A 23,642-nucleotide genomic window follows, 5' to 3' on the forward strand; every position below is an offset into this window, starting at 1 on the left:
CAATCTACAACAAAATTGCCCATCAGTACTACAACTAAAATCTAAACAATTTTCAGTGAAACTATGTCTAAGTCACAAATGACTGCAACAAACATTATTCCCTGCAGCAGCTCTAACCTATTTAAGTAGGCAATTCAAACACATTTCTTGCTGTGAAACAGAACTTCTTATTTCAGAAATAGATTTACACTTTAGTGACACTGGTGTACATTATTTATGGAAAGTCTCAGTGCACTTTCCATTTGAGTAACCTGAGGAACTGAAGTTTAAACAAAGATGTATTTTAAAGTAATGTATCTTGAATTTAAGTCTATGGTAAGATATGGGCACATACCCTAACATATGTTCAGATATGTGCCCATATCTCAACATAGACTTAAATTATGTTAGGATATGGGCACAAGCCTAATTACAGGTCTTTTATATTTAAAAGGTGCCTTTGATACTATCACAAGACATCAGGAGTTAACTTATCTAACAGACAACACCATCTTGAAGGAGAAAGGACTTGTAATACGAAATTCAAGTTCTATTAAACATATTTAACAAGAAAGCAAAGCAACAGTATATGGAGCTCATCAACAAAGCTCTGCTAAAAACTCTGGAACACTGAGCTATATGCATCTTAGCAGCTTAAATAATTTGCATTGGTGATACAAACAGTGTTAGTAAACTGACAAGTCTTTAAAGTGAACATTTGACATTTTTGCCCCATTTTCTCACAATAGGGACTTCAAGTAAACATTTTTTGCTCAGATCTTTATGCAGGGTTTGTTTTTCATTTGTTTGTTTTATTCATTATAAATAGTAAAACTGGCAAGGTTGTGGGGGGAAGTGATGTGGAAATAAAAACCTTATATATTTCTGGGTCAAGACAAGCCTCCACTTTTAAATTACATGAACTGATCTGTGATCTCCAAGGAGAATCAGAGTGAGATTCAGACACTGCTCCAGACTCCACATTGTCCAACAGAACTCTCCATCCTCTAGACCAGGCAGAGTCCACTGGCTAGAGGGAAGCAGCCAGAGCCAGTAGCCTCACCAGGTTGGATGACACCACCCTTCTACTCTTTGGTCTGCTCTGACTCAATCTTAGTTCAAAAAGCTCTTGCAGAACAGTTTCAGCTCTGATTCACTTACTGACCCTCTACAGGACACCCACCTGCAGAGGAACTGCTGTCTCTCCCACATGCATTCTACAAAATTTACCACTGTTTACCAGCAAAAATAAGCAACTAGGTTGGGCTTGCCTCCCCTCGCACGAAATCTTGTTTTTGCATAACCCTAAGAAGGCTTTCTAGGCCTAAGTCTTGGGGTAATCTTTAGACCAGGCAAGGGCTCTACACTGCAATAAAACTGACCCATCCAAGACTACACATTGACTGGCAGGATAATCTCTGCTACAGCCATGTGCCTTAATAGCATCTTCTTAGGGTGCAATGTTATTCTCCAAATTCTAAAGCATTTTTTTAATGTGGCACACAACTCCAAATATACACACTTATGCTCCTTGAAAATCCTCCACAAACTCAAATTTGTCACATCACACGAACCCATCATAACCTCAGTTTGTTCCCCATTTCATTGGGAGCATCTCCTATCATGAAGTGAGCACATGAGCAATTTATTCATTCTCTGAATGTACACACCAAGTAAAACAGACATCTTCTTGTAACAGCTCTTGGTGTAGGTTAAGGACATCAGTGGTACAAATTTAGGTCACACAGTATTCTTTTCATTGCAGAATTTGTTCAATACCTTCACTGTCTATGTAAAGGCTTTCTTTGCCCTGGTATAAAATTTACTAACCCTCTCAACTGGCTGAGTGATTTATATTTAATTTTAACCTGATACATGGCATGGCTCAAGGCTCTGTCCCAGCCTAATTGTGGCTGAAATAAACGTAACACCTCCAAGTTATTTGTAGCAGTTGTCCCCATTCTTACAGAGATGACACAGATATGTCAGCTTTAAGAAAGAAAAATTATTCTTCTTGGTTTGTGTTGACGAATTCTCAGTCAGATGAAAGGAACTGGGTGAGTGAAGGGAGAAAAGACTGGGAAGCAATGGGTACTGAAAGTCAGTAAAGACCTGAAGTCAAGTATTTTACCTTCATGCAGTGATCAAAACAGCAGCATTTAAAAAATTATTGTGCTACCCTAGTACCCTTTAGCACCTCATATGTTATTGGCAGTTGTCCCAATACACTGTCTGAAATAGAATATTCTTTTTTTCAAAAAAATTAAATGTTGCCTCAGAACAAAACTTTCTAGTGCTACTACTGTCATTGGCTTTGAACAAACTTTTTTTGTGTTGTTATAAACACCTACATTACAGCTTATGCTTTTCTTATCAACTAAATCAGTAACTTTTTTTTTTACCTACATAAGTAAATAAATACTTCTATCTTTTTAAGGACTTCATTCCCTTTCCTTCTCTAGGGAAAGTGATTCCTCATTCTACGCCATAGGATGCCTGAGTGGTAGCACTTGGAGGCATCAGCTGCACTTGAAGGAACAGAACCCACACAGAATGAAGAGACCCCTGGGACAAGCAGCTCTAGCTCTAACATACAAGTGACTGCAAGACACCTCTGGATAACCTGCTTTGTTTGCTTTGCTCTCTTGGATGCCCATTGCTTCACCTTTTAATCCTCAGGATCACCAAGACTGCTCATCTTTGATGAGCAGCTCTAAGTCAGCACTGATTGCCACATGTCCTGCTGCTTGCCTAAGCAAAAGCTGGGGGCACTTTCCCCTCCTCCCTCATCTTATCTGGGAAGAGGGAAGGCAGGTGGGAACCACCAAACACCAGGACAAATGAGGAAGACCAGACCAGGCTTTGTGAGTACAAATATACATATTAAAGAGAAAGGAAAAAGGTGGGGAAAAAAAATCTGTCTTCTCATCGCAGGTTTGTTGTGCCACTTGTGTCATCAAAAACAATTTAGATCCTTGGACCAGCTAGATTGTCTCAACTTCCACCAAGCAGTCCAAAATTTTAGGACAAGAATGTGAAGCTGATTCAGTATTGCCAATGATACTGTCTAGTACACCGACTTGCAGTAGATACAACTGCCAACACACACAGTTTGTAACCTCAAAAGAAGCAGCACAGCTCAGAAGACAAATTTACCAGAAGACAACCAAGCCCTCTTTACACGTTCACATCTTTATTTCCTTTCACCATATGATTTCGTGATATCTTCCTGACATGACCTGCATCATGTTTTACTGTCATTTTTTCAGCTAGCATGCTCTGTCTGACAGCATTCGGGTCTCCAACAGGAAAATCATTCCCTGAGTACCAGAACTGAGACCCCTGAGCTCATACCCCATGTTGACAGTGCACAGAGTGAATTAACAGAGTGTTGGTCCATTAAGACTGCTAAAAATTAAGCTCTTCCACCTATTGCTTCCTCTGTGGATACAGCAAGGGGAGCTAATGCTGCAGGCACTTGTGAGAAGAAAACATGCAATTGCAATGTCACAGTCTGTAAATATCAACACCAAAACTATGAGTTCACTCCAGAGGATTATAGTATACATTTATTTTCTTTCAAAGGCTACTTTTGGATCAGAAAGCTCACTTGGAGGAGGGCAGGTATCGGCTTAGGAACGCATTTTAAAAATCAGAGAGATCTTTGATCTCTACTTTTTATTAGGTTGTCCTCTCTAACTCCCCTTTGAGTTATTTTTCATTATTTATTACATAGCTTTCCTCACTTTTTTTGTCATTTTGATAGATTAACTTTTTTAAAAACTTTAGAAATTAGAGTGTTCTCACTCCTGAGATCAATTTAATTACCCCCACCCTTAATACAGATTTCTCATTTGCTAAAGTCATAAAACTCATATTAGAAAACTAGGTTTCTGGAATAGGGCTGTAGCCCTTCTCAGCATGATTTAGGTATTGTTCATTCACTACACAGGAAATAAAAATATTTTATCATAGTGATCTGCACAGGAATGAACTTTTATTAGTTGGTTTGTTGTTTTTTTTTGCTGTTTGGCTGTTTTGGGTTTTTCTAATAGCTGGCAAAAACCAACAGAATGCTGCATAGCAGAAAACTCAAAGTCTTTTGCAAGACGTAGTAGAGACTATGGTTAAAATATTATTACCCATTTTAAAGATTAATTCACTATGTTCTTCTCTTCCACTACAGAAAGCTGGGTCACACTCATCATGAGCCTTAATAGACTTTGCAGCAGTTGTCAAAGCTACTCCATCTGAAACATCGTTTTCAGCCAGAGGCATTCAGCTATTCCTAGATGTTATTTAAATTCACATGACTGGAGGGCTTTCTGTGAGACTGTCTAAAGTAATTTGTTTTGTAACTGCCCTCCCTTCCCAACATATACCCTCATAATTTTTAACACACGTACAAGAATACTGTGTTATTCCCGAGCATGTGCACATTTACAGTTAATGCTATTACCACGAAGATTTTTAATGTCACAGTATTAGCTCAGCTAGTGTGCTATTTCCAGAAACCTCTGAACCATTTTTAGTTCTAAAGAAGTTCAGATTATTAAGAACCATCTAACAAAAGGATTATCTTCTTTTTCTGGTTTAACAGCACTACATGACCTGCTATTCCATCACTTTATTTCACAAGTTTTGGAAGGCAATATTTGAGCTAAATACACTGGGATCTAAAACGGACCAAGAGTAGGGTTTTTTTCCTAGTAACTTACTTTTCATTTAAGCAAGTGTTATAACACCAAAGTGTTTCTATGGTTTTCTTTCATTACTCATGAGAGTTTTCAGTATAGATTATTTTTCTTCAAAGCAGTTTTGTGGTCTGCATTGTCTTTCCAATTCATTTGTTCTAAGTACGTTTAGAGCCAGCTTCAGCAAGATCTTTGAGACTAATCTTCAATCACACTTACTTACAGGAATAACATCTCCAAATATATAACTATATAAACTAGCCAAAATCTTTTGTTGAAATATTTAATCTATTCCACAGCATTTAAAGTTAAAATCTAAGGATTTCTGGAAATACATAAGCTCTTGGACCATGAATCCAAGAGTCAACTGCTCATTTTCTTCTGTTAACCTTACATTTGCTGCCAGCCAAGATTTACTAGTTTCAAGAAGGAATTAAAAAGTACATTCTGCCCACATGAATAATAAGAAATAATTTTCAAGGAAAATTTGTAACAGTAATATGTGATGACTTTCATACAAACAAGAATTAAAGCATATCAGATCACTAATTCCAAAACAAAGGCTATGTTTCATTCTGGAGGTGGCTGTTAATACAACAGAACTCAGATTTTTTTAGAATCACTAAAATAGCATGCACTAATAAATACTAGAATAAATCCTAATAAGACAGGTAACAGTACTAGATTATCTTTGTGACTTATTCTAGTTGGATTAAAGGCAATTTGCTATTCAGCTCAAATCCAAACTCAATCCATTTTAATGAAAACCAGTTTCTTCCAAGTCAAAACATTCTGCATTACAGAAGTCATAGAAAGAAGTACCCAAGACATTTTTCCCCAAAATTAACTTCATTTATATATACTGAACCAATAATTGCTTCTGGTGATGAAACCCAGTCTATCAGATTTTCAGACATCTAATAAATCTGATAATAAAGCAATAGCTACATAGCTTTTAAAACCAATAGGTACAAATTATATTGTTACATTTATGCATGTTACAAAATTTAAGTTATCTAACGTCAGACTAACATAGGAGAATTCCCAAACCCAACTCAACTCTTCAGTGACTCAGATACAAATTCTTCCACTAACATAACAAAACAGCTTAGTATTTAACGTCACTCATAAACTTTAATGTAAATATTTTCTCACAAATATTATGAAAGCACTATCTATTAAGGTTGCTCCTTTAAAAGTGAAAGTGACTTAGGACACTGATTTTTGTACTGATGAAACAATAATGGAGAAACATGCTCTTTCATACACTTATGCACACAAGTCCGTGTGAAACACAATTTTTTTACTGGCCACACCTTACTATGTAGGATTGAACAAGCATCCTAATAGGAGAAAAGATGTATACAACAATATCATTATGACAAATGCCTTATAGTTTTTCAAAGTGAAAGTGAGAATAAAATAGTATTAGGTACACCTTCAGACTACCAAGTGTCCCTAGATCTGTCACTTCCCTACAAATTTCTATTTTCATTACAAAATTAATAAATACCAGAACACAATCTTGGGAAACTGTGTCATCCTCAAAGATACCACAGAACTCTGCTGAAACTTTTGTTTTTCAACAGTTGTCTTACAAGAATTTAGAAGGCTACTAAAAATAGACCAGTTTTTCAGGGACAGTTTTCAGCAAAAAAAATTTCTTTTTTCCTATAAAGGTTTCCTTATCACAGCAAAATCACAGATATTATTCTGCAGCCTTGCATGAAAAGCTCAGTTCAGCAGAGATACAAGATCTCCTTTGACATCTGAATAATTACATACATCCATTTTTCATGTTCTCGAGTATATTTTTTTCCTCTTCACCATCAAAAATTACACAAAAATGCAATAAACAACAAAGTGCAATATTTAAGTCCTCCTGTGGCAAATAAGTCCCATTAAAGGCCCCATAGAACATGTATTCAGGAGGAGGGGAAAGCCCCAAGTTGTTAAAGTTTCTTTTTTAGGTCACTCACCTTAGGTAACTCCCATTCCGATCGAGAACCATCAGCACTGTAGTAGTATGGTCTACCTTGTTCATCTGCATGTTTTATCCACTGCAGAAAGAAATGTGATGATACAAAATGTAATCAGAGTGACAGTTGAAACAAAATCTCTGAGACCTGAGATTTAAAGTTAATTTTTAATAAAGTGCCATCCACTTCAGCAGTGTCTAATGCACAATCTACATTAATTAACCAAGGTTAGACTGCAATGAGAACAACATCCTGAATTGGGTTCATTAACATCTTTTCTTTCTGTAACTCCTCAGAAAACAGTCCTGCAATATCATACAAGAGGCTGTGATAAATAGATATTCTTTTAAGATGGCATATATCATTCTCATCACCATTACGTTCTCAATTTAAGGAGGCACAATCTTTCCATCACATCCATGTCAGAATCTTATACATAAAATTACAAGAAGCTCAGCCAGCAACTGCTGATAATTTAAGAGATATATGCATTTGTTGAACAACTTTTAAAAAACATTAATGGGAACATGAGATGCAGTTCCTTGATAAAACACGAAGACAATATCATTCCTGTAACCTCTACAAGCAACTCCTACAATCAAAGAGGTAAACCCATGACAACTGGGACTGGTCATGCAGAAAGGAAAGAATTGTGATGAGCAAAAATCTACAAGAATATTGCAGAAAAATACGCACAGAAACACTCACAGCAAGGCTCTTGGCTCAAGCAAGTTTCACAAAATCATCTTCCAATAAAATGTGATAAGAAACACTGTTCTCTATCAATCCCAGTGCAATTTAAAAAAATGTCAGCATATTTGCTAAAACAGAGGTATGCTCTCTACAGATGTTTATCAGAAACAGATTAAACAGGATAAAATTCCAAAACTGAGATAAAACTCAATTATTTAAAAACTTCTTGCAAATAAAACTTGCATACTTCAACTGGAGAAGAGGTGGTGCTATAATACGATTAAAAAGGACAGTTTCAGTGAATACTTTTGAAGTTTAAAAAAACAAAATGCAACTTTAGTCAACAATTAGAAAAATGGACTGCTTTGCAAATATAGGCAACTACTGTTCGTTATCCTATGTGGGAGAACTTCTTATGACATGCCCAGAATAACAGTAAGTTGTCTGTAGTAATTAGACAATAAGAATAGAGCACAAATCTGCTGACAAGGCTGTAGTTTAATTACAAAGTTTGTCTAAATCTGAAAGCAGTATCGAAAATATCTGATAAAGGAAATCATGAAACTGATAAAGTTGTATTATATTATATTCAGTTCAAAACCATCCTGACTGGAAGGTCTATGTAGACAAGAGCAGCTCTGAAAGGACAGCAAGAAGTTCATTCCTGAAGTACAACCAGGAGGATGGGGGAGGGTGGAAATTACAACTATACATAATATGTTCATTTAATAACATCTAATATGCAACTGGAAATAAGAAAACTTTTTAGATAACAAAGAACATACATACAAAAAAAAGTCAGTTCAGTTGCTAAAGTTTCATGCATATTTAAGAAAACAAAAGGAGATACTCCTGAGGAATGCTTTTCACTTTTGGAAATGCAGATTTCATTTCTAGAAGTGAATTAGTGGAAAAGATTTAGAACACGTGATGAGAAGAAAGAAAAAGTACCTTTTCATTAGTATAGTCATTGGTATATAGGGTTTGACCATGTTCATCCAACTCTTCTGACCAACCCTTTGGAGGAGAACCATACTGACTATCTGACTGGCTGTAACAAGAACTGTGGTCGTTTTCTTCTGATGAAAGATGCTACAAGTAGTCAGAAACATATAAGGCAGTTTTGAGAATGAAAGTGCTTTAAAATCTGAAAGATCAAAGATTATTTGACTAGAAAGAGAATAGTAATGAATTCAGGGAGTTCACATTTTATATCTTACATCAGAGAATGAGATGCATTTTCACAGTACAGACAATTCAAAGTATATTCAGAACAACTGGTTTATACTGATCCATCTTTTTTTTTATTACCAAGTTTCATCTACTCAAATTTAAACTCCAGGGTTTTTTGCTTATCTAAATCTTATTCCTACAAATTAACGTTACTGAATGATGAAGAGAGTTAGCTTTAGTAACCTGCATTGCCTCAAAAAACCTGGGATACCTGCTAACTTGGTTTTCTGGCAACATCTCAACTTTCATACCTAAATCCTTTCTTGTTTCTCAAATACATTTGGAAACACAATTATCATTAAGGACAACTTGAAACTCCAGTTGCACCTTTTTATGCCCCCACACTTCACAGTACTTGAGCCATTCATCCTAAAATACCAGGAATTTCCACTGTCCTTTTTTCAACTCTTACACACGTGACAAAGAGCAATGCAAAAGCAAGGCTTTCTACCAGACATAGCTAGTTGAGATGCAAAATTATTCTCTGAAGATAGAAGTGAATTATAATGTGTGGAACAAGTTTGACGTGCGTAATACAGAAAAAAGATTTTGCACAGACGTCAAATAATTTCTGTTCCCTGTAAACCTTGTTCGTCTCCTTGCTAATGTATCGTAGTCTTAGTTTAAGCATCCATTCCGTGCATCAAAAAAAAAATCTCCTTGTTTTCATCTCCCATAATATCTCTATGCCATGGTCTCCTGAGGAATTCAATGTAGATTGCCTTTCACAGTGTCTTGGATCCTCAGCTAGCAGGAGGCATTAACACTTCAGAGGGAACATCCTGCTACTCAGAAACTACAGCAGTAAAATACTGACTACTGTTCAGTAACACTAGCATAAGAGTTTTGAGAAAAACTGTAAGGAGAGGACTGCAGGAGAACAACAGGATTTCAGTTTTAAATAGGAAAAAACCTCTCCTAAAAACTTAAATCTTACAAAAAAATATTCAGTTATCAGAAACGGTTTTTAAAAGTCAGTGGGTTTAGAGACTACATGTTTAGTGACATTTCCAAATGATTACTACACAGGTTTTTGGTGTTACTTTTCTGAGTACCTTACCACTTGTGTGACAAACTCCCTCCACTGACACCAGCCAGCTTAACAAGCACAGCAAAACCCACAGGACATTTTCAGATCATTAATAAAGGAACATGAAAAAAATTTAAGTGTCCTCCACAGTTTACAGAATGTGAGCATGTAAACTATGGATTTACCAACGCTACCTCTCTTGCACGGGGGATAATGAGAAATTCTGATGCGCCAACTTCTAACCACTATGGGGAGTCTTCAGTCCCATTTTTATACTTGCAGAATTAAGACTGAGGAGTTGCTGATATTGGCCCCACTTGAACTACTGTTTTATAAGATAACTATATTGCATACATGGGCAGGATGAGCTCGCTAGCCTTCTGGCAGTCATCCTAGGAGAAGGACGACTCTAATTCCAAACCCAGGCAGATGGAGCTCACTTAGCCCTGTAAGGCCATCCATCTAAGAGAAGGTCACTCTAATTAAACCTATGTCCTAAGGATCTCGCTACCACCATCCAAGCTCGCTTGGCCCTGGCAGATGAACCTTAGGGTTAAAGGGTGGGTCCAGTTCCGCGCATGCTGCGTCTCACCTAAAAAATCCACTGCGCAGGCTCAAAGGTGAATGAATGATATTGTATACATGTATTTTGTTTACCTTGTTTTAATGGTTAAATATTAATTGCATTGCCATATGGTCAAACTAGTAGACTTTGGACATTTTTATTATTACTATCATTGTAATGATATATTGCATTTGTATTTGCCCCTTCCAAGCAACTCCTGATACTGAAGAAACACCCTACACATGTAAAACTAAACAGAAGACCTAAAAATGAAAATTCTCCTAGAAAAATAACTGCTGTTCAGTAAGAATGACTGTTAATGTGTCTATCTGTAAGGCATCCATATATCGATATTTAGATGCTTCAAGGTTTAACTCATGTCCTGTACCTTTGCAGATCTAAAGTTCAACAGAATTCCTGAGCTGTTACAAAGCTTGCCAAGCCAAGGCATTCCTTGTCACTCAGCTAGCAGGAACAACTGCTAGAGCTGCATGGACAGGGGTTAGAGAATGCTGGCCAAACCACATTCAACAGCTTTCAATTTCACTTTCAACACTTTTTCTGTATTAACTGCCTGTATGCTTTTTAAGTATGATCCATGCTTTTTTCCCCAGTCCCATCCCCAATTATACTACATCACACTTAAATAAAGCCATCTTAAGCAGACAATTGCCCAACCTTTCACCTTGTAAGAAACTTGCTGTGACACTAAAGGGAATTACTGAAATGGTCCCTTACATTATCACTTTTTTGCTTTTTTTCCATTTACTTGGAAAATTCTTGGAGGCGGAGACCAGTTCATCACCATGCATTTAATAGGAACAATTACTGTCTCTCTTCTATCACTTAACTAGTCTAATTTTTAAAGTCACTACTACTTCTAAAAGTGAAAATAATAGAGAACACTAACTAAAGAAGCTAGCATCCCTATATTACCATTTGTTTGTTTTGGAAAAAAAAAACAGGGAATGAAATTGCACCTTGGTCATATGTTTTAAATGTAGTTTTGAATTTAAATGAAATTCCTTTGCTTTTCTACAGCTTGTTGGGTAATTTATTGACGTCTGCTTCATGCTATGGCCTCCTAGCTGGGTATTAGAGGTTTGCCCTTCTCTGATATGGTGACATTCTCATTCCTTTTACAGTCCAACTTAATTAAATCACTTCACTTGACAAATTTCTCCTAGTTACTGTTAAGCACTCCTTCCTCAAATACCTTAGGAAATCACTACCTCTAATACATTTTATCTGCAATTCCAAAATCTATACACTTTCCTAGAGGCCCTGTCGATAGGACTTCATTGCTTTCCCACACCCCTGCCATATAACATATAACAACCATACAACTGTCATAAGCTACAACTGTTTGTGCCATGTCTGTTACCAACTTCTTTGACAAATTAGGTGCAATTCTGTCCCTTCTTAATTAGCCAATAAAATTCAATTTCCTAACCATAAAGTTCTAAGACTGACTATAAACTATTTCATGTTCTAACATATTACACATATATTAGAATATGTGATCATTCAAAGTTCTCATTTTTACATCACCTTGACATTTTGCTACCTAATGTGATACAAGCTCCTCTGAGGACAAACCAGTAAAGATACAACTAGGATTTTACCTTCCTGCATGTGCTCTTTTATCACTAAATGAGCATAACTCAGACTAGTGCAAAAAAACAACTTAACTTTATTATAATAAATTAAATCTAGTTTTACTGATTATTAGGACATATTTACTCTAATTCTTCACAATCAGACAAAATTTGGGATGCCCTATATTTTACTGTAGCTTAGGCTTGGATCTCAACCTTTACTCTATTTTTTAAGCACTTTTGACTAAATCTTAAGTTTTGGTCAAAAACAAAAAGGAATACAAACAGGGGAGTGTGATGTACAATCTCAAATGCAGAACAGAAAAGGCAAGCGGGGGGAAGGGAGATCAAAACAAAACAAAACAAAACAAAACAAAAACCAAAACAGCTTCAAAATCAACACATGACTGCTGGTAAGTGGATTGAGATGACTTTGTAACATGTATCTCCCTAGACTCAAACTTTGATAATCCATTCAAGACACAAATTACTTAAGGAGCTTATGCTACTGGAAATACAAATTAGTGTCTAGTTAAAAATCAAAACATGTATTATCATCCACTGGTCTCACAAAGACTGAAAACTTGATAGATATAACGGTCTGAAGGCCAATCTGTGATACCTCAAGCATCACAAATAAACAGAAGAATTGAGCTGAAAGATGTTATGGGCAATAAAAAAAAATAAACAAAATCAAGCATTCTGAAGATGCAACCATGTGATGAAGTCATGGTACAGAGGTATGAGGAAGAATCAAAGGAATCACTTGCAGATGGGAAGCGAGAAAGAATTCTTACAAGACCTTCCATGAAAAGAAGGAAGAATGACGGCAATGAGAAAACCAGTTACATTTACTACAAGGAGAATTACTACTCAAAAAAGTAATCATCTTATCCAGACTAAAATCAGAATCTTATCCAGCAAAAGGACAGTCAGTGATAAATTAATAGACCATCACCAGAGATATCAAAGGGAAAGGCACCAACATTTCACCTGTTTACCTGTTGCTGCAATTAGCCTGTGGCAAGAGAATTTGGCTATTTAAATGCTTGAGGATGTCGTGGCTACTATGAAGACCATCGCCAAAGGCAATGAAAGGTTTCCTTTTTCTCTTTCTCTCCTGTTTCTGTTACTACTGTTCCAGGGGTAGACTTCTACGACAGGCTTCCAGCAATCAAAAACTTTTGATCAGTTCACAATTGGGAGATACATATATATATAAACTATATATGCTATATATAGTTTATATAAATATATTTTTCCAGGAAAAAATCCACCTAAACTATATATATTTGAAAAGGGTATATAAAAATGAAGTGTGTAGAAGATTTCTTGAGAAGTATTTGCTTTTCCTTTCAATCAGGAAACTGGTTAACCTAAGTACTGTTTGAACACAAGACCACTATTTTAAGCATATTTAAATAGTAATATACATCTCACAACTATTCCTTTGCTTAATCTGAACCACTGCAGTTCAGATAAACAGACATCACTGTCTGGCTTTCCCTACCAAGTGGCTGCACAGAATAAATTGACACCTCAAATATTATCCCAAATTATCTTTTAACACAAATAACTTCACAGTAAGCTTCAACTCTCTTTTAAGCAAGGTTGGCAGCAAAGCTTTCCCAAAAGCAAAATGTTTATGTAAGGAAAAGAAATCCATTGATATATCTAAAAAAGATGTTTATGGCCTGAAGATAATCTAGTCAAAACCTGCAATACCTGCTGAGGAGCTGTTTTTACAGGCATTTTTACAACTTAGTAGTCTTGTACACAGTTCATGTACACATTCTTGTACACAAAAGTAACTGAAGAGTGAAACTGTTGACTACTTCATACCAAGACACATAACAAAAAAGAGAAACTAAGACACTCCTTGACACCTTGAAACTCAGAGATACCAAATTCCACAACAAAAGAGCATTCATATGCATTACAATCTCAATGCTTGTGATCTCAGAAGGAACTACCTCATGATCTGCATGGCTCTGGGAATCCCCTTTATTAATGCTTGCATCTCGGGCCCACCGCGGAGGTTTCCAGGTTCGCTCCTGTGATCCTCTGTTGTAGTAATAACAGCGTCCTGTCGTATCTTTATGGGTTTCCCATTCCCCATTTATTTGGACCGGAGCACTTGTAGGAAGTGGTGGAAGTGCAGACTGAGATATTTTCAGTTCTTGTAAATTAGCATAAACTGGTGAATCAGGCCTCCCTTGGCTTGGTGGAGTAGTTGGCTATTGAGAGAAGAAATGTACTGTTAAAGAGCAAATGAATTTTTGAATGCTCCCTTACAAATCAGAATACAGCAGCAAAACAAACCAACAAACTCCTCTTTTTGTTGTTAAGTACAAAAGCACAAAGAACAGCCACAAGATGCTGGGGTGGGAGAACATTAGATTGTTAATTCTAAGGTAGATATCACAAGCTCTCTTTACTTAATGCTGAACCAATTTCTCAGCATTTTTCCAGATGACAGCTGATAATTATGTCTTAAAGTGGATTTGAAATACACTGGAGTCATCATCAAAAAATTGTATGCTTGCCTTGCTGGAAAACTTCAGCTTTACAGTTCAAGTATTGCTTAGAAACTGTAAGTAACGTGATCTTGTTCAAAAAAACCAAAAACGTAGCATTTCTCAGTTGCCACTTGCTAGGCAAAGATTGTTCCTCAACCTTTCCTCCTCACTGCTAATAAAATGATGATGAATGTAAAGCAGCACTTTTATTTTCTCAGCACGATCTAAACAGGAAGCTCAGCTGGAAAGATGAGCACAATGTTGTGACTAAGAAACTCTGAAAAACACCTGGACAGTTTACCTGTATGCCTTTCCAAACAGATGCTTATTTAAAAATATTTTAGGCAACACTACCAAATGTTTTGATTACTGCTCTCTTCTTGTAGAAATTAAGTGGATGTTCTTACCTACCTGATATACATGCACAAAAGAAGAACAACAAATACCTACATTGACAATTTCTCATTAATAAATAATTTTATAACATAACAGCCAGCAGAAATCATGGTTAGAAGTCCACAGCACTTTCTGAAACCATGAGTACTTTTAAATAAGCCACTAAGGTGCTTAGGAGAGAAATAAAGTTTCAGATGTTCAAATTTTAAAGTATAATACAAACATGCAATTCAGAATTCAAGAGCATGTGTTTTCACAAGAGCTGTGACTATAAAATCATGAAAGCAGATAATTATTAAACCAAATTGAAGAGTTTCTTGGTAATGCAATAGCGTCTCCGTACTTTGGGGCACATTATTTAGGCACTCTAAAGGAAGAAACTATATAATTCATACCATCCCCTTGGTTTGAATTGAGAAGCTTTGCTGTAGGCAAGTCCTTGTGCCTCTTGTTGCTATTGCATTATAAAAGATCTTTTATAAAGTACTTTTAAACATTAAAATCATAAGATGCTAATCTAGGCCACATCTAATCATAAATTATCAGGGTTTGCTCAGGCAAGACAGCTTATCATACCACACAATCAGATATAAACTGATTGCACCACAGCTAGAACCAAATATGGGCAATATCCACAATCAAAGGGGGAAACAGCTAGAGAGGAACTTAATGAGATTATAACGGGCATGGACTTGTTTTGCATGCCTTTAAAAGAGAAAACACAGCTTACTAGATATAGCAAGTACAGTACATTTAAGGCAAACCACAAGTGCTAAAAAAAAAAAAAAAATGCAGCACTGGCAAAATCAGAGACCCAAAACTAATTAGTACCCTCCTCTACCTAATTCAAAGGAAAAATCTGTTAAAAAACTTGATGAACAGTAAAAGACTATTTTACTATCCAGGTCACACATGCCTGCCTTTTTTTTTTTTTTTTTTTTTTTTTTATGTGAGGCGGGTAGAATGGCTGCCTTTGGTAGAGTTGATCTTGAGAGCACTGACAGCATAAAGAGCACTACTATGAACAAAGCATCATCCTTCAGGGACGATCCTCGATTTCCCAGGATGCTGGGGCAGAAACCTAGATGTCTCCTCATGCAAGACTGCAGTTCCTGCTTTGGTTTCCCAATAGCCTGCAGAGCTGCATTTCCCGTGTAAATCATCCTGCCACACAACCACAGGGCTTGTCATTGAAATGACACCACACACCTGCACCACAGAGCACATAAACCTTCCGCTGCTTCCCCTGTTTCAAGGAAGTGGCACCTCTAAGCACCCTGGCTGCTGCAGTGGGAGGCTGGTGGCTTGCACAACTCTCACCTCCTCCTGAAATTCCTCTTCCACACAAGACAATAAGAAGGCTTTCTGTCTGGACCGCACTTGCCAGTTGCTTTTTTTGTTTTAATTAGATGCCATCGTTAAAAGAACAGTTCTGTGTATTAATAAAAGTGTTTTCTATATAGGCTGTGACACAGAATGCTTGGTATAGTTTTAGGAACGTTTTCTCAAGTAGCACATAGGAACACAAGCAGCACAACTCCAGATGAAACTGCAGGACGTGGATGTGCTAAGCCAATACTGGGAGCTCACAGCCAGTGTACTGCCACACGACTCCAGCAGCATACTAGTGATGTTTAAAACAGTAACATGATACGAAAGTGTAATGAGGGATTTTCTTCTGAATGCTTAGTGCTTCCAAACTCAATGTACCAACTTCTGATTTTCAAGGAAAAGCCATAATTTTTGTCCTAAGCAACAAGACAATCCAGCCAATCCTCCAGCTACTTTCATTCCCTATTGTTCTCTCTTCTGACAGACTTTTAAGGGAGAATTGCAAGATTTTTGAAAGGCCCTTGGAAGTCATTGCTTTCAGCAAAGAATTTAAAAAAAAAAAAAAAAAGCAAAAGCACCAATCTGAAAACAACACATAGCTTAAGTACATTTTGAGAGATACAACTTTATCAGGAACTATTTTAAATAACCACGTAGCACACAACAATACTTCCTCATACGTCAAGCCATGTGATGAGATTTGTTGTTGTGTCTACAATTACGCTCAGTTCAACAGCACCCAACCTTATCAAGGCCAATTTTGTCAAGAATTTCCTATTTATTGATAAGAAAAATAGCTTTTAGAAAGTTCAAAGTTTTCTGAAATTAACTTTAGTGTACTTCCTACGCCAGTGTTGGCAGGAAGGTCAATCTCCCCCTCGCCCCCACCTCCCCACATTGGGAAGGGAGTCCTGGAGGGGCAGGACCCAGTAGATGTCCCTGTAGAGCTCCAGGGCCCTGCATCACCTCCCCCTTTCCTTTTGGATGACCATTTTTTGAGTTCAAGACTGTGTTCTGCAAAAACATTTAATAGTTCCAAGCCAAAAAGTGGATTAATTTAACTGTATTCCTTTCATTTACCTAAACCATTACTCACTGCCAATATATAAATCCAAACAGACAAAGCATTACCTAGATCAAAATAGTTTCTGACCACTTCCATGGCTGTTTTCCCAAAACCAGACATACGCAGTTAAGGGAAACTTAAATATATGCTAAACACTAAGCAAGACTTCCAGCTAGAACTTCACCCCCCCGAGGTTCTTTTTTGCACTAACAAACTCTGAATGCTCATAAACATGGAATTAAATCTGCCAAAAGAGATTCTTTGTCTTCTCACTATCAGAATCTCAAGAACACGTCCTTCAACGTGCCCATGCACGCACACACAAAATGACTTATACTCCAAACATTTCAACATTCATTTGCTATTTGGTATGGATTTCAGACTTTTTCATGTTGCTTTCTTCTGCTAAGAACAGTGAAGCACTCTTGCTAGAAAAGCGATAAAGAAAAATTAGAAAACAGAAATACTTCATGACACTACAACATGAATGAAAATTGTACACCCCATTAAGCAATCTGGCAACTTCAAGAACATAAGGACCTCTCCCAGAGCTCAGCAATGCTCTGTATTATTATACTATAGAAATCTGCCACATTTAACTTCAGTCTCTCAGAAAAGTCTGCTAGCACTAAATCCTTGCAAATGGATAAGTAAAAGAGTTTCATGCAAGCAGGACAAAGTTTCTGGGATCAACACACAGCATTCTTCAAACAGAGACTGCACACAGAGCATTTTCAGAACACAGATTTTCTACTGGCACAGTAGGAAGCAGATATGTGCCTTTAAATAAAACAACCTGTTAATCATTCATGAATGAACAGTCAACATTTTCAACAAAGGCCACAGATATGCTATCAGGCCTCTGAAAACCTGAGCTCAGTGCAATGAAAAGCAAACCTTCTTCAAAACATACTTTTTGTTACCAAAATGCTTATCAGCTTCACAGAGGTTACCTTAAATTTTAATGTTACCTTATACAAATGGCTTTTTTCAGATGGCAGTATTCATTTAAGCATTCAAAATTAAAGTAAACTAAAAAAAAAAAAAAAAAAAAAAGTTCAGTGTACTTAAGCAGGGTAAGTCTTCAGTTCTGAGAGAAAAAGAGAAGTATAGATGCCTTCCCTAACCAGCACCTGAAAATGCTTTTGGCTTATTTAAAGGCAAATCTCAATACTCTTTATGAAGTTACAAGTAACAGATTGTCCATACTCATTCGAAAGAAGAGCATTATACTGAAGGAGAGCAAGGGAATACTGTCTCTTCGCAGCAGCAAGCTGAAGAAAGGAGAACAGGCACATCCCTCAGCATCCCGAGCCAGGGAATGAAGCATCCGAGTTCCCTCAACAACTGAGCTTCTTGCCAAGGAATTGCCGCTGTCCTTTTACGAAGCCCTGGGACTTCAATACCAGCTTTATTCAACAGAAGTGATACAAAAGAAATCTCAAAAACTCTACAATTTCATTTTCACAAAGTGACATCTTCAACTGGAATAATTAGCTCATCTTCTCCTTCCTTTTCTGCCCTTGGCTTATGTTTTTACAAACATGTTCTGGACTCTATTTTCTTTCTAACAGATACAGGCATATTTAACATTTATTGTAATAGCCAAAAAACCATGAGGAAGATTTTTCAGCAAGTCCTCTACTGCCTCAGAAGTGACAGCAGCAAGCTAATTTAACAAGTCAAATTGAAATGGGAACCCAAACAATTTTTTATGCACTAACCTTCTCCAACTTTAGCTGGATAACTCACTCTGTAAGTCTAAGGAACACATAAAACAATGACAGTAAATATAAGCCCGTTAATAGTTGATTATAAATTTCAAATAAGCTCTAGTAATGCAAATGTTATTTAACAGCATTGAAATTCTTGTGGTGCACAGTTGATTTGCCATTATAAAGTGGTAAGCAAAAATATGACATTATAAAACAATACAGAACTAAAATCATCCCATACAAGTAATTCAAATATAACTGCCTAATAACGGCCATTCAACAGTTAAATTTTCTAAGTGTTCCATTTAAAAGTCTATCTAAGCAGATAGACTCCAAGTAATTTTTTTTAATGGTTAGCCAGTAAATTTCCGTCAGCCTGGAAACAATTAAGCATCTGATTCACCTTCGCTAATTTTATCTTTCAGTAAATTTTGCATTTTGCTTGCACTGAATTATAGACTGAGATATTACTCCCTTCTATTACTGGAAATAGCTGCATACAATTAATTTTATATATACCTCTATTAATATTTTGGTTTATGAAACCAGATTATGAAACAAAAAGTCTTAGTACATAGGGCATGAGAGTCTGCCAGAATGTGCTTGTGTTATTTCAGCCATTTCAGTTCCCTTCTGTTTTAGCTCTCTCATAAGACACACACACCAAAAAAAAAAAAAAAAAAAACAAAACCAACAAATCTTTTTCTAGTGCTACTGTAAGGCTTTATCAATATCTAAATGCATAGCAAAAAGTCTCTCAAACTAAATACATTCCCTTCCCTCAGTAGCCCAAAAGAAGTGGGTTATTTTCATACTAGTCAAGACAATGATTTATTTAATTGTACTATAAAATCCTGCAGCACAAAAAGCCAAGAGGTGGCTGCTTCTGGCACATTTACAAGCACTTGGGAACAGAAATGGAAACTGGCTGCAGCAGCAGGAGGGCTCTCTGGTACCACACAGCCTGCCACAGGAGGAAGCACTTGGCTGAGCCTCAGAGTACCAGGGACCACTCCCAGGTCATTCATTGTAAGTGACCGATCAAACAAAGTTGATGGAAAACCTTTTTTCCTGCATGCTGTGCAGATTTCCCATTCACATTTCTGCAGTTGTTCACTGCATGAGCAAACTATTACATAGGAACTTAGGAAATTTATAGCAATAAAAGAAAGTATATTGAAGGATTGCAACAGTGATGTCAAATATTTTAAAAAACGGAAATAAGACCTCACAATGGGATCCTTTGTAAAACATGCACAAAGATGACAGTGTTTACCCTACTTGTACTTTGCCACTTGCACAATCTAGCTTCTCCCTTCCATGAAAAAGCTTTTGTCCAAGGATATAGACAAAGCTGCTTTTCCTATAGTAGAAAATTTCAATACCATATGAAACACTTTACGTCATACATGCTTACACAGCAAGCTTACCCTGATTTGGAAAGAGTGGCCAAATTTAACAATGTTGAAAAGTCAGACAGCAAACTTCCTTCCCTCCTTTTTCACCCTGTCCACTTCACCAGACAAAACACTGATACTTTCAACACACATAATGTAGTATCTGAAATCTAATTCAGAAATTTAGTCAGCATCTTGAATCTGGATGTGCCATGCAGAAGGAGATTTACACATTTAGTTTTCCTCCACTTTCATGGAAGTTCATTTCAAGTTGGTTCTCTAATAAGGATGTTTCAACAACACCAGCAGAAACAACAAGTTTATTCTGCATTTTAGTTCAACTGCTGACAATTCATCAGCTCTGTGAAACCTGTAGTACATGTTTGAGTGCAGATTTGTGAAGAATAAAGCTGTTGGGAATCATTTGTGATGTCTCTCAAGGATAATTTGCTATAAAAACTAAGACAGCACACTAAGAAAACATAAGAAAAGCCTAGCTTGCTTTCTCCATTGGGAAGTTGTCCTGTAATATGCCAATAGATACTGCTTTTCAGACAGGAAGTATCACAAGAGCACAGCATGCTCTTCAGTTGTTCTAGAACTGTTACAGCAGAATAATCTCTTAAAGTTTCAGAAGTAGTGGGGAGCCCTCGCTTATCAAGCCATTTACAGTTTTAACTGCTTTAATGTACATCTCATTTGCCTCAGAGATGTCAAAGTATTTTTAAAGACAGATTACTAACATCTTCATGGAATACTTCTATGTTGTCTCCATGTAGGACCACAGCATATCTAAAACGTTAGCTCCTACAAAATATTACTGTGGGAAGGGAGTGTAGAATGCTGTTATTTGAACTCATAATAGCTTAAAGGTTGTGGAAAAGTTTCCATTATAGTCACTTCAAACTGAATAGCAATTTTTTCTACACTTTACATTTTCAAAAGTACAGATCTCATAGCCTTTAAGTGTACTTTTGAGGGTCCAGTGCTTACACAAAGCAGTGTAAAGCCAGGAGCCCATGAAAAGTACAGATGGGAAAGTAAACATCACCTCTGATAAAATTCCCAGGTTACTCAAAAGTTACTTAAGTTGTACTACTGAGCAAGCTCAAAACCCTAAAAAGACAGCTTGAGAACCACTTGAGAAACAGAATGAAGCCTAACTACTACCATGTAGGTTGTTCAGTAGAAGAAAAATTGTAATATTCTACTATTTGAAAGAGAAGGAAAAAGCCAGAGTCATAAAGAATTTTAAAACTATATATGTGTATATTAATGGCTCACTTTCACAATATATAGTTGAAGGTTTTTTTCAAAAATAGAGAAAATAACAATTTTCAATAGACCGTTCTAAAACAGAGCAGTCATCAAATCTGTGCTCCGTTAGAAAGGGTATTTAATTCCAAATACTTGACAAGAAAATGCAGAACTCCCACACAATTTACAGCTGCTGTCCTTTTACTCTGCTGTAAAAGCAAATTTCACTTGTGTAAAACTCTGCTTCACTAAATGTTGCTTGTGGCAGCAAATTCTGCAAGCATTTGTTATGTTAGTATTCTTTTGTTAGGTGTTAGAATAATTTCAAAATATCTCCTTGAGCTTATGAACTGCAGTGCTTAGAAGTTTTTAATAACATATGCAGCTGCAGAACACCACCGGTATTCAAACAGTGCAAGCAATGCTAAAGTATGAGCAAACTTACTGGGATACTGGAAATACATAATGGAATTAAGGTGGCAAATCCCAGGGAAGAACAGTTAACTGGTGTGGGAAGCAACTGTGGTACAGTATCAAACCAGATACTGGAATGGTATCTGTTGGTTTGCCTTACTAATATATCAAAAGTAATATATTCTGTCGTGTAACTGGTAGACTCCATCCTTTCTTAAACACCCAGTCACTTTCTACCTCGCTGCCCCCTCTACATCTGCCTCTCCGAGCATTCCCTGAGTTATTACTTGCAACTACCATTCACAAGGTACCACACTACTCATGCACCCCAAATCTCCATCGGGTAATTTCCTTGATTAGAATGTCCCCCTCGGGAATAAACTCCAGAAAATAGCCAGTGTAGCTGTAACTATTCATGTTAACTTCTGTAAATATTACATTAAAAATCTGAGAAACAAGTTTCGACACTGCCCAATTTAGAAACAGAGAAAAACACCTGAAGAGTATGTTCTAGGGATCCTGACTGGCTATACAACTTCAAAATATATGATTTGAAGAATTACATTTTATATGCTGTCATGCTAACTCCAGACCTTTACAAACCAAAAATCAAATTACACACCCAAAGTCAAAAAAAAATATGATAAAACCTGTTCATCAAGTAATGTATTCATACTCTAATATAAAACAAACTTGAGTTAAGGAAATAAGAATCTCAGGATGTTCTTAAGTCTGTACAAACAAAGTCCATGTTTTTAATTTCAGGTAAATTTATCACAGCTATCCTTTTTAACACATCAGAATACCTACTATTAAAAAAACAAAATAAAAAACTTTTTTTCTCCTTTTCCTTTTGGAAAAACTGGTTTGCTCATCTTAGTAGAAAGGGAAGCCAAGAGAACAGTAACTTGCCATTTTAAATGAGTTAGTTACCCCAACTACCCATGCACACAAGCAAAGAATTTCTTTTGTGCAGAAAGGCAGAAGCCACACTGACACACCAGACCAGAAGCTCAGCAAATGCTTTTGCTAATTCAGTTCATGTCACCAGATTAATAAAGCACATAGTTCAATGGACTCAGGCAACAACTCCAGGTTTAGTAAACAAGAGAAACCACAAATTTTATCTATTTCAGAAAATAAAAGGTTATTGACATGTTTTTAATGTCTAGCTAAGCTGGTCTACTGGCCACCGGCCATCAGAAGGAGCAGCCCCATCTCTCTTGCCCTCTGCCCCTGTGATGCCAATGTGACCCTACAGCAAACTGTCGGAAGAAAGGGAAGAAAGGGAAATGGCAATATATTAACCCCACTGAGACTTTAAAAACAAAACAAACAAAACCCCCACAAACAACCGAAAAACCCCATATTTAGACTCCTTAGGTATTTGTAGGTCACTGCAAGGTCAGTCAGTGACACCTTTTAAGTGTCTGACTGACTAAGGTGACAGGAGAACACGGGACCTTCTCTTTCAGAACGTCTTTGTCAGCTCTTAAGGAGATTTAGGTGCATAAATAAATTCCAAAGGTGGCTGAGAGAAGGAATTATCTTCAAGTATCTAAAACAGAATCAGTTATAGAAACAATAATAAGTAAATAATTGTCTATTTCTCCCAGGGACAGTGCAAAAAAGGCTAAATTGAAAAAAAAAATACTAAGATACAGAGCAAACAAGGAATTAAACTTTGCAACAGCCTGATCAGGAAAACAGGGAACTTTCCTTGAAAGTTTAAGTGCAGTTTAGTCCACACCTTTCAACAGCACTTTTGGCATTCT

At 36.7% G+C, this 23,642-nt stretch overlaps 1 protein-coding gene across 14 annotated transcripts in view; it reads right to left on the reverse strand.

The window, feature by feature from the left end:
* ARHGAP12 (Rho GTPase activating protein 12) overlaps positions 1–23,642 on the reverse strand; it is a 77,079-nt gene that overhangs the window by 29,414 nt on the left and 24,023 nt on the right. For 8 of the 14 annotated variants that reach the window (XM_064636938.1, XM_064636891.1, XM_064636909.1 and 5 more), the window contains 3 exons: positions 13,745–14,008; positions 8,297–8,437; positions 6,653–6,733 (listed from right to left, as the gene is read on the reverse strand). In XM_064636938.1, coding sequence (XP_064493008.1) covers positions 6,653–6,733; positions 8,297–8,437; positions 13,745–14,008 — 486 coding nt within the window. The remainder of the gene's footprint in view (positions 1–6,652; positions 6,734–8,296; positions 8,438–13,744; positions 14,009–23,642) is intronic. The other 6 variants (XM_064636919.1, XM_064636936.1, XM_064636913.1 and 3 more) reach the window with 2 other exon arrangements.

Source organism: Pseudopipra pipra, chromosome 1 (assembly GCF_036250125.1).
Source record: "Pseudopipra pipra isolate bDixPip1 chromosome 1, bDixPip1.hap1, whole genome shotgun sequence".
Taxonomy (NCBI): domain Eukaryota; kingdom Metazoa; phylum Chordata; class Aves; order Passeriformes; family Pipridae; genus Pseudopipra; species Pseudopipra pipra.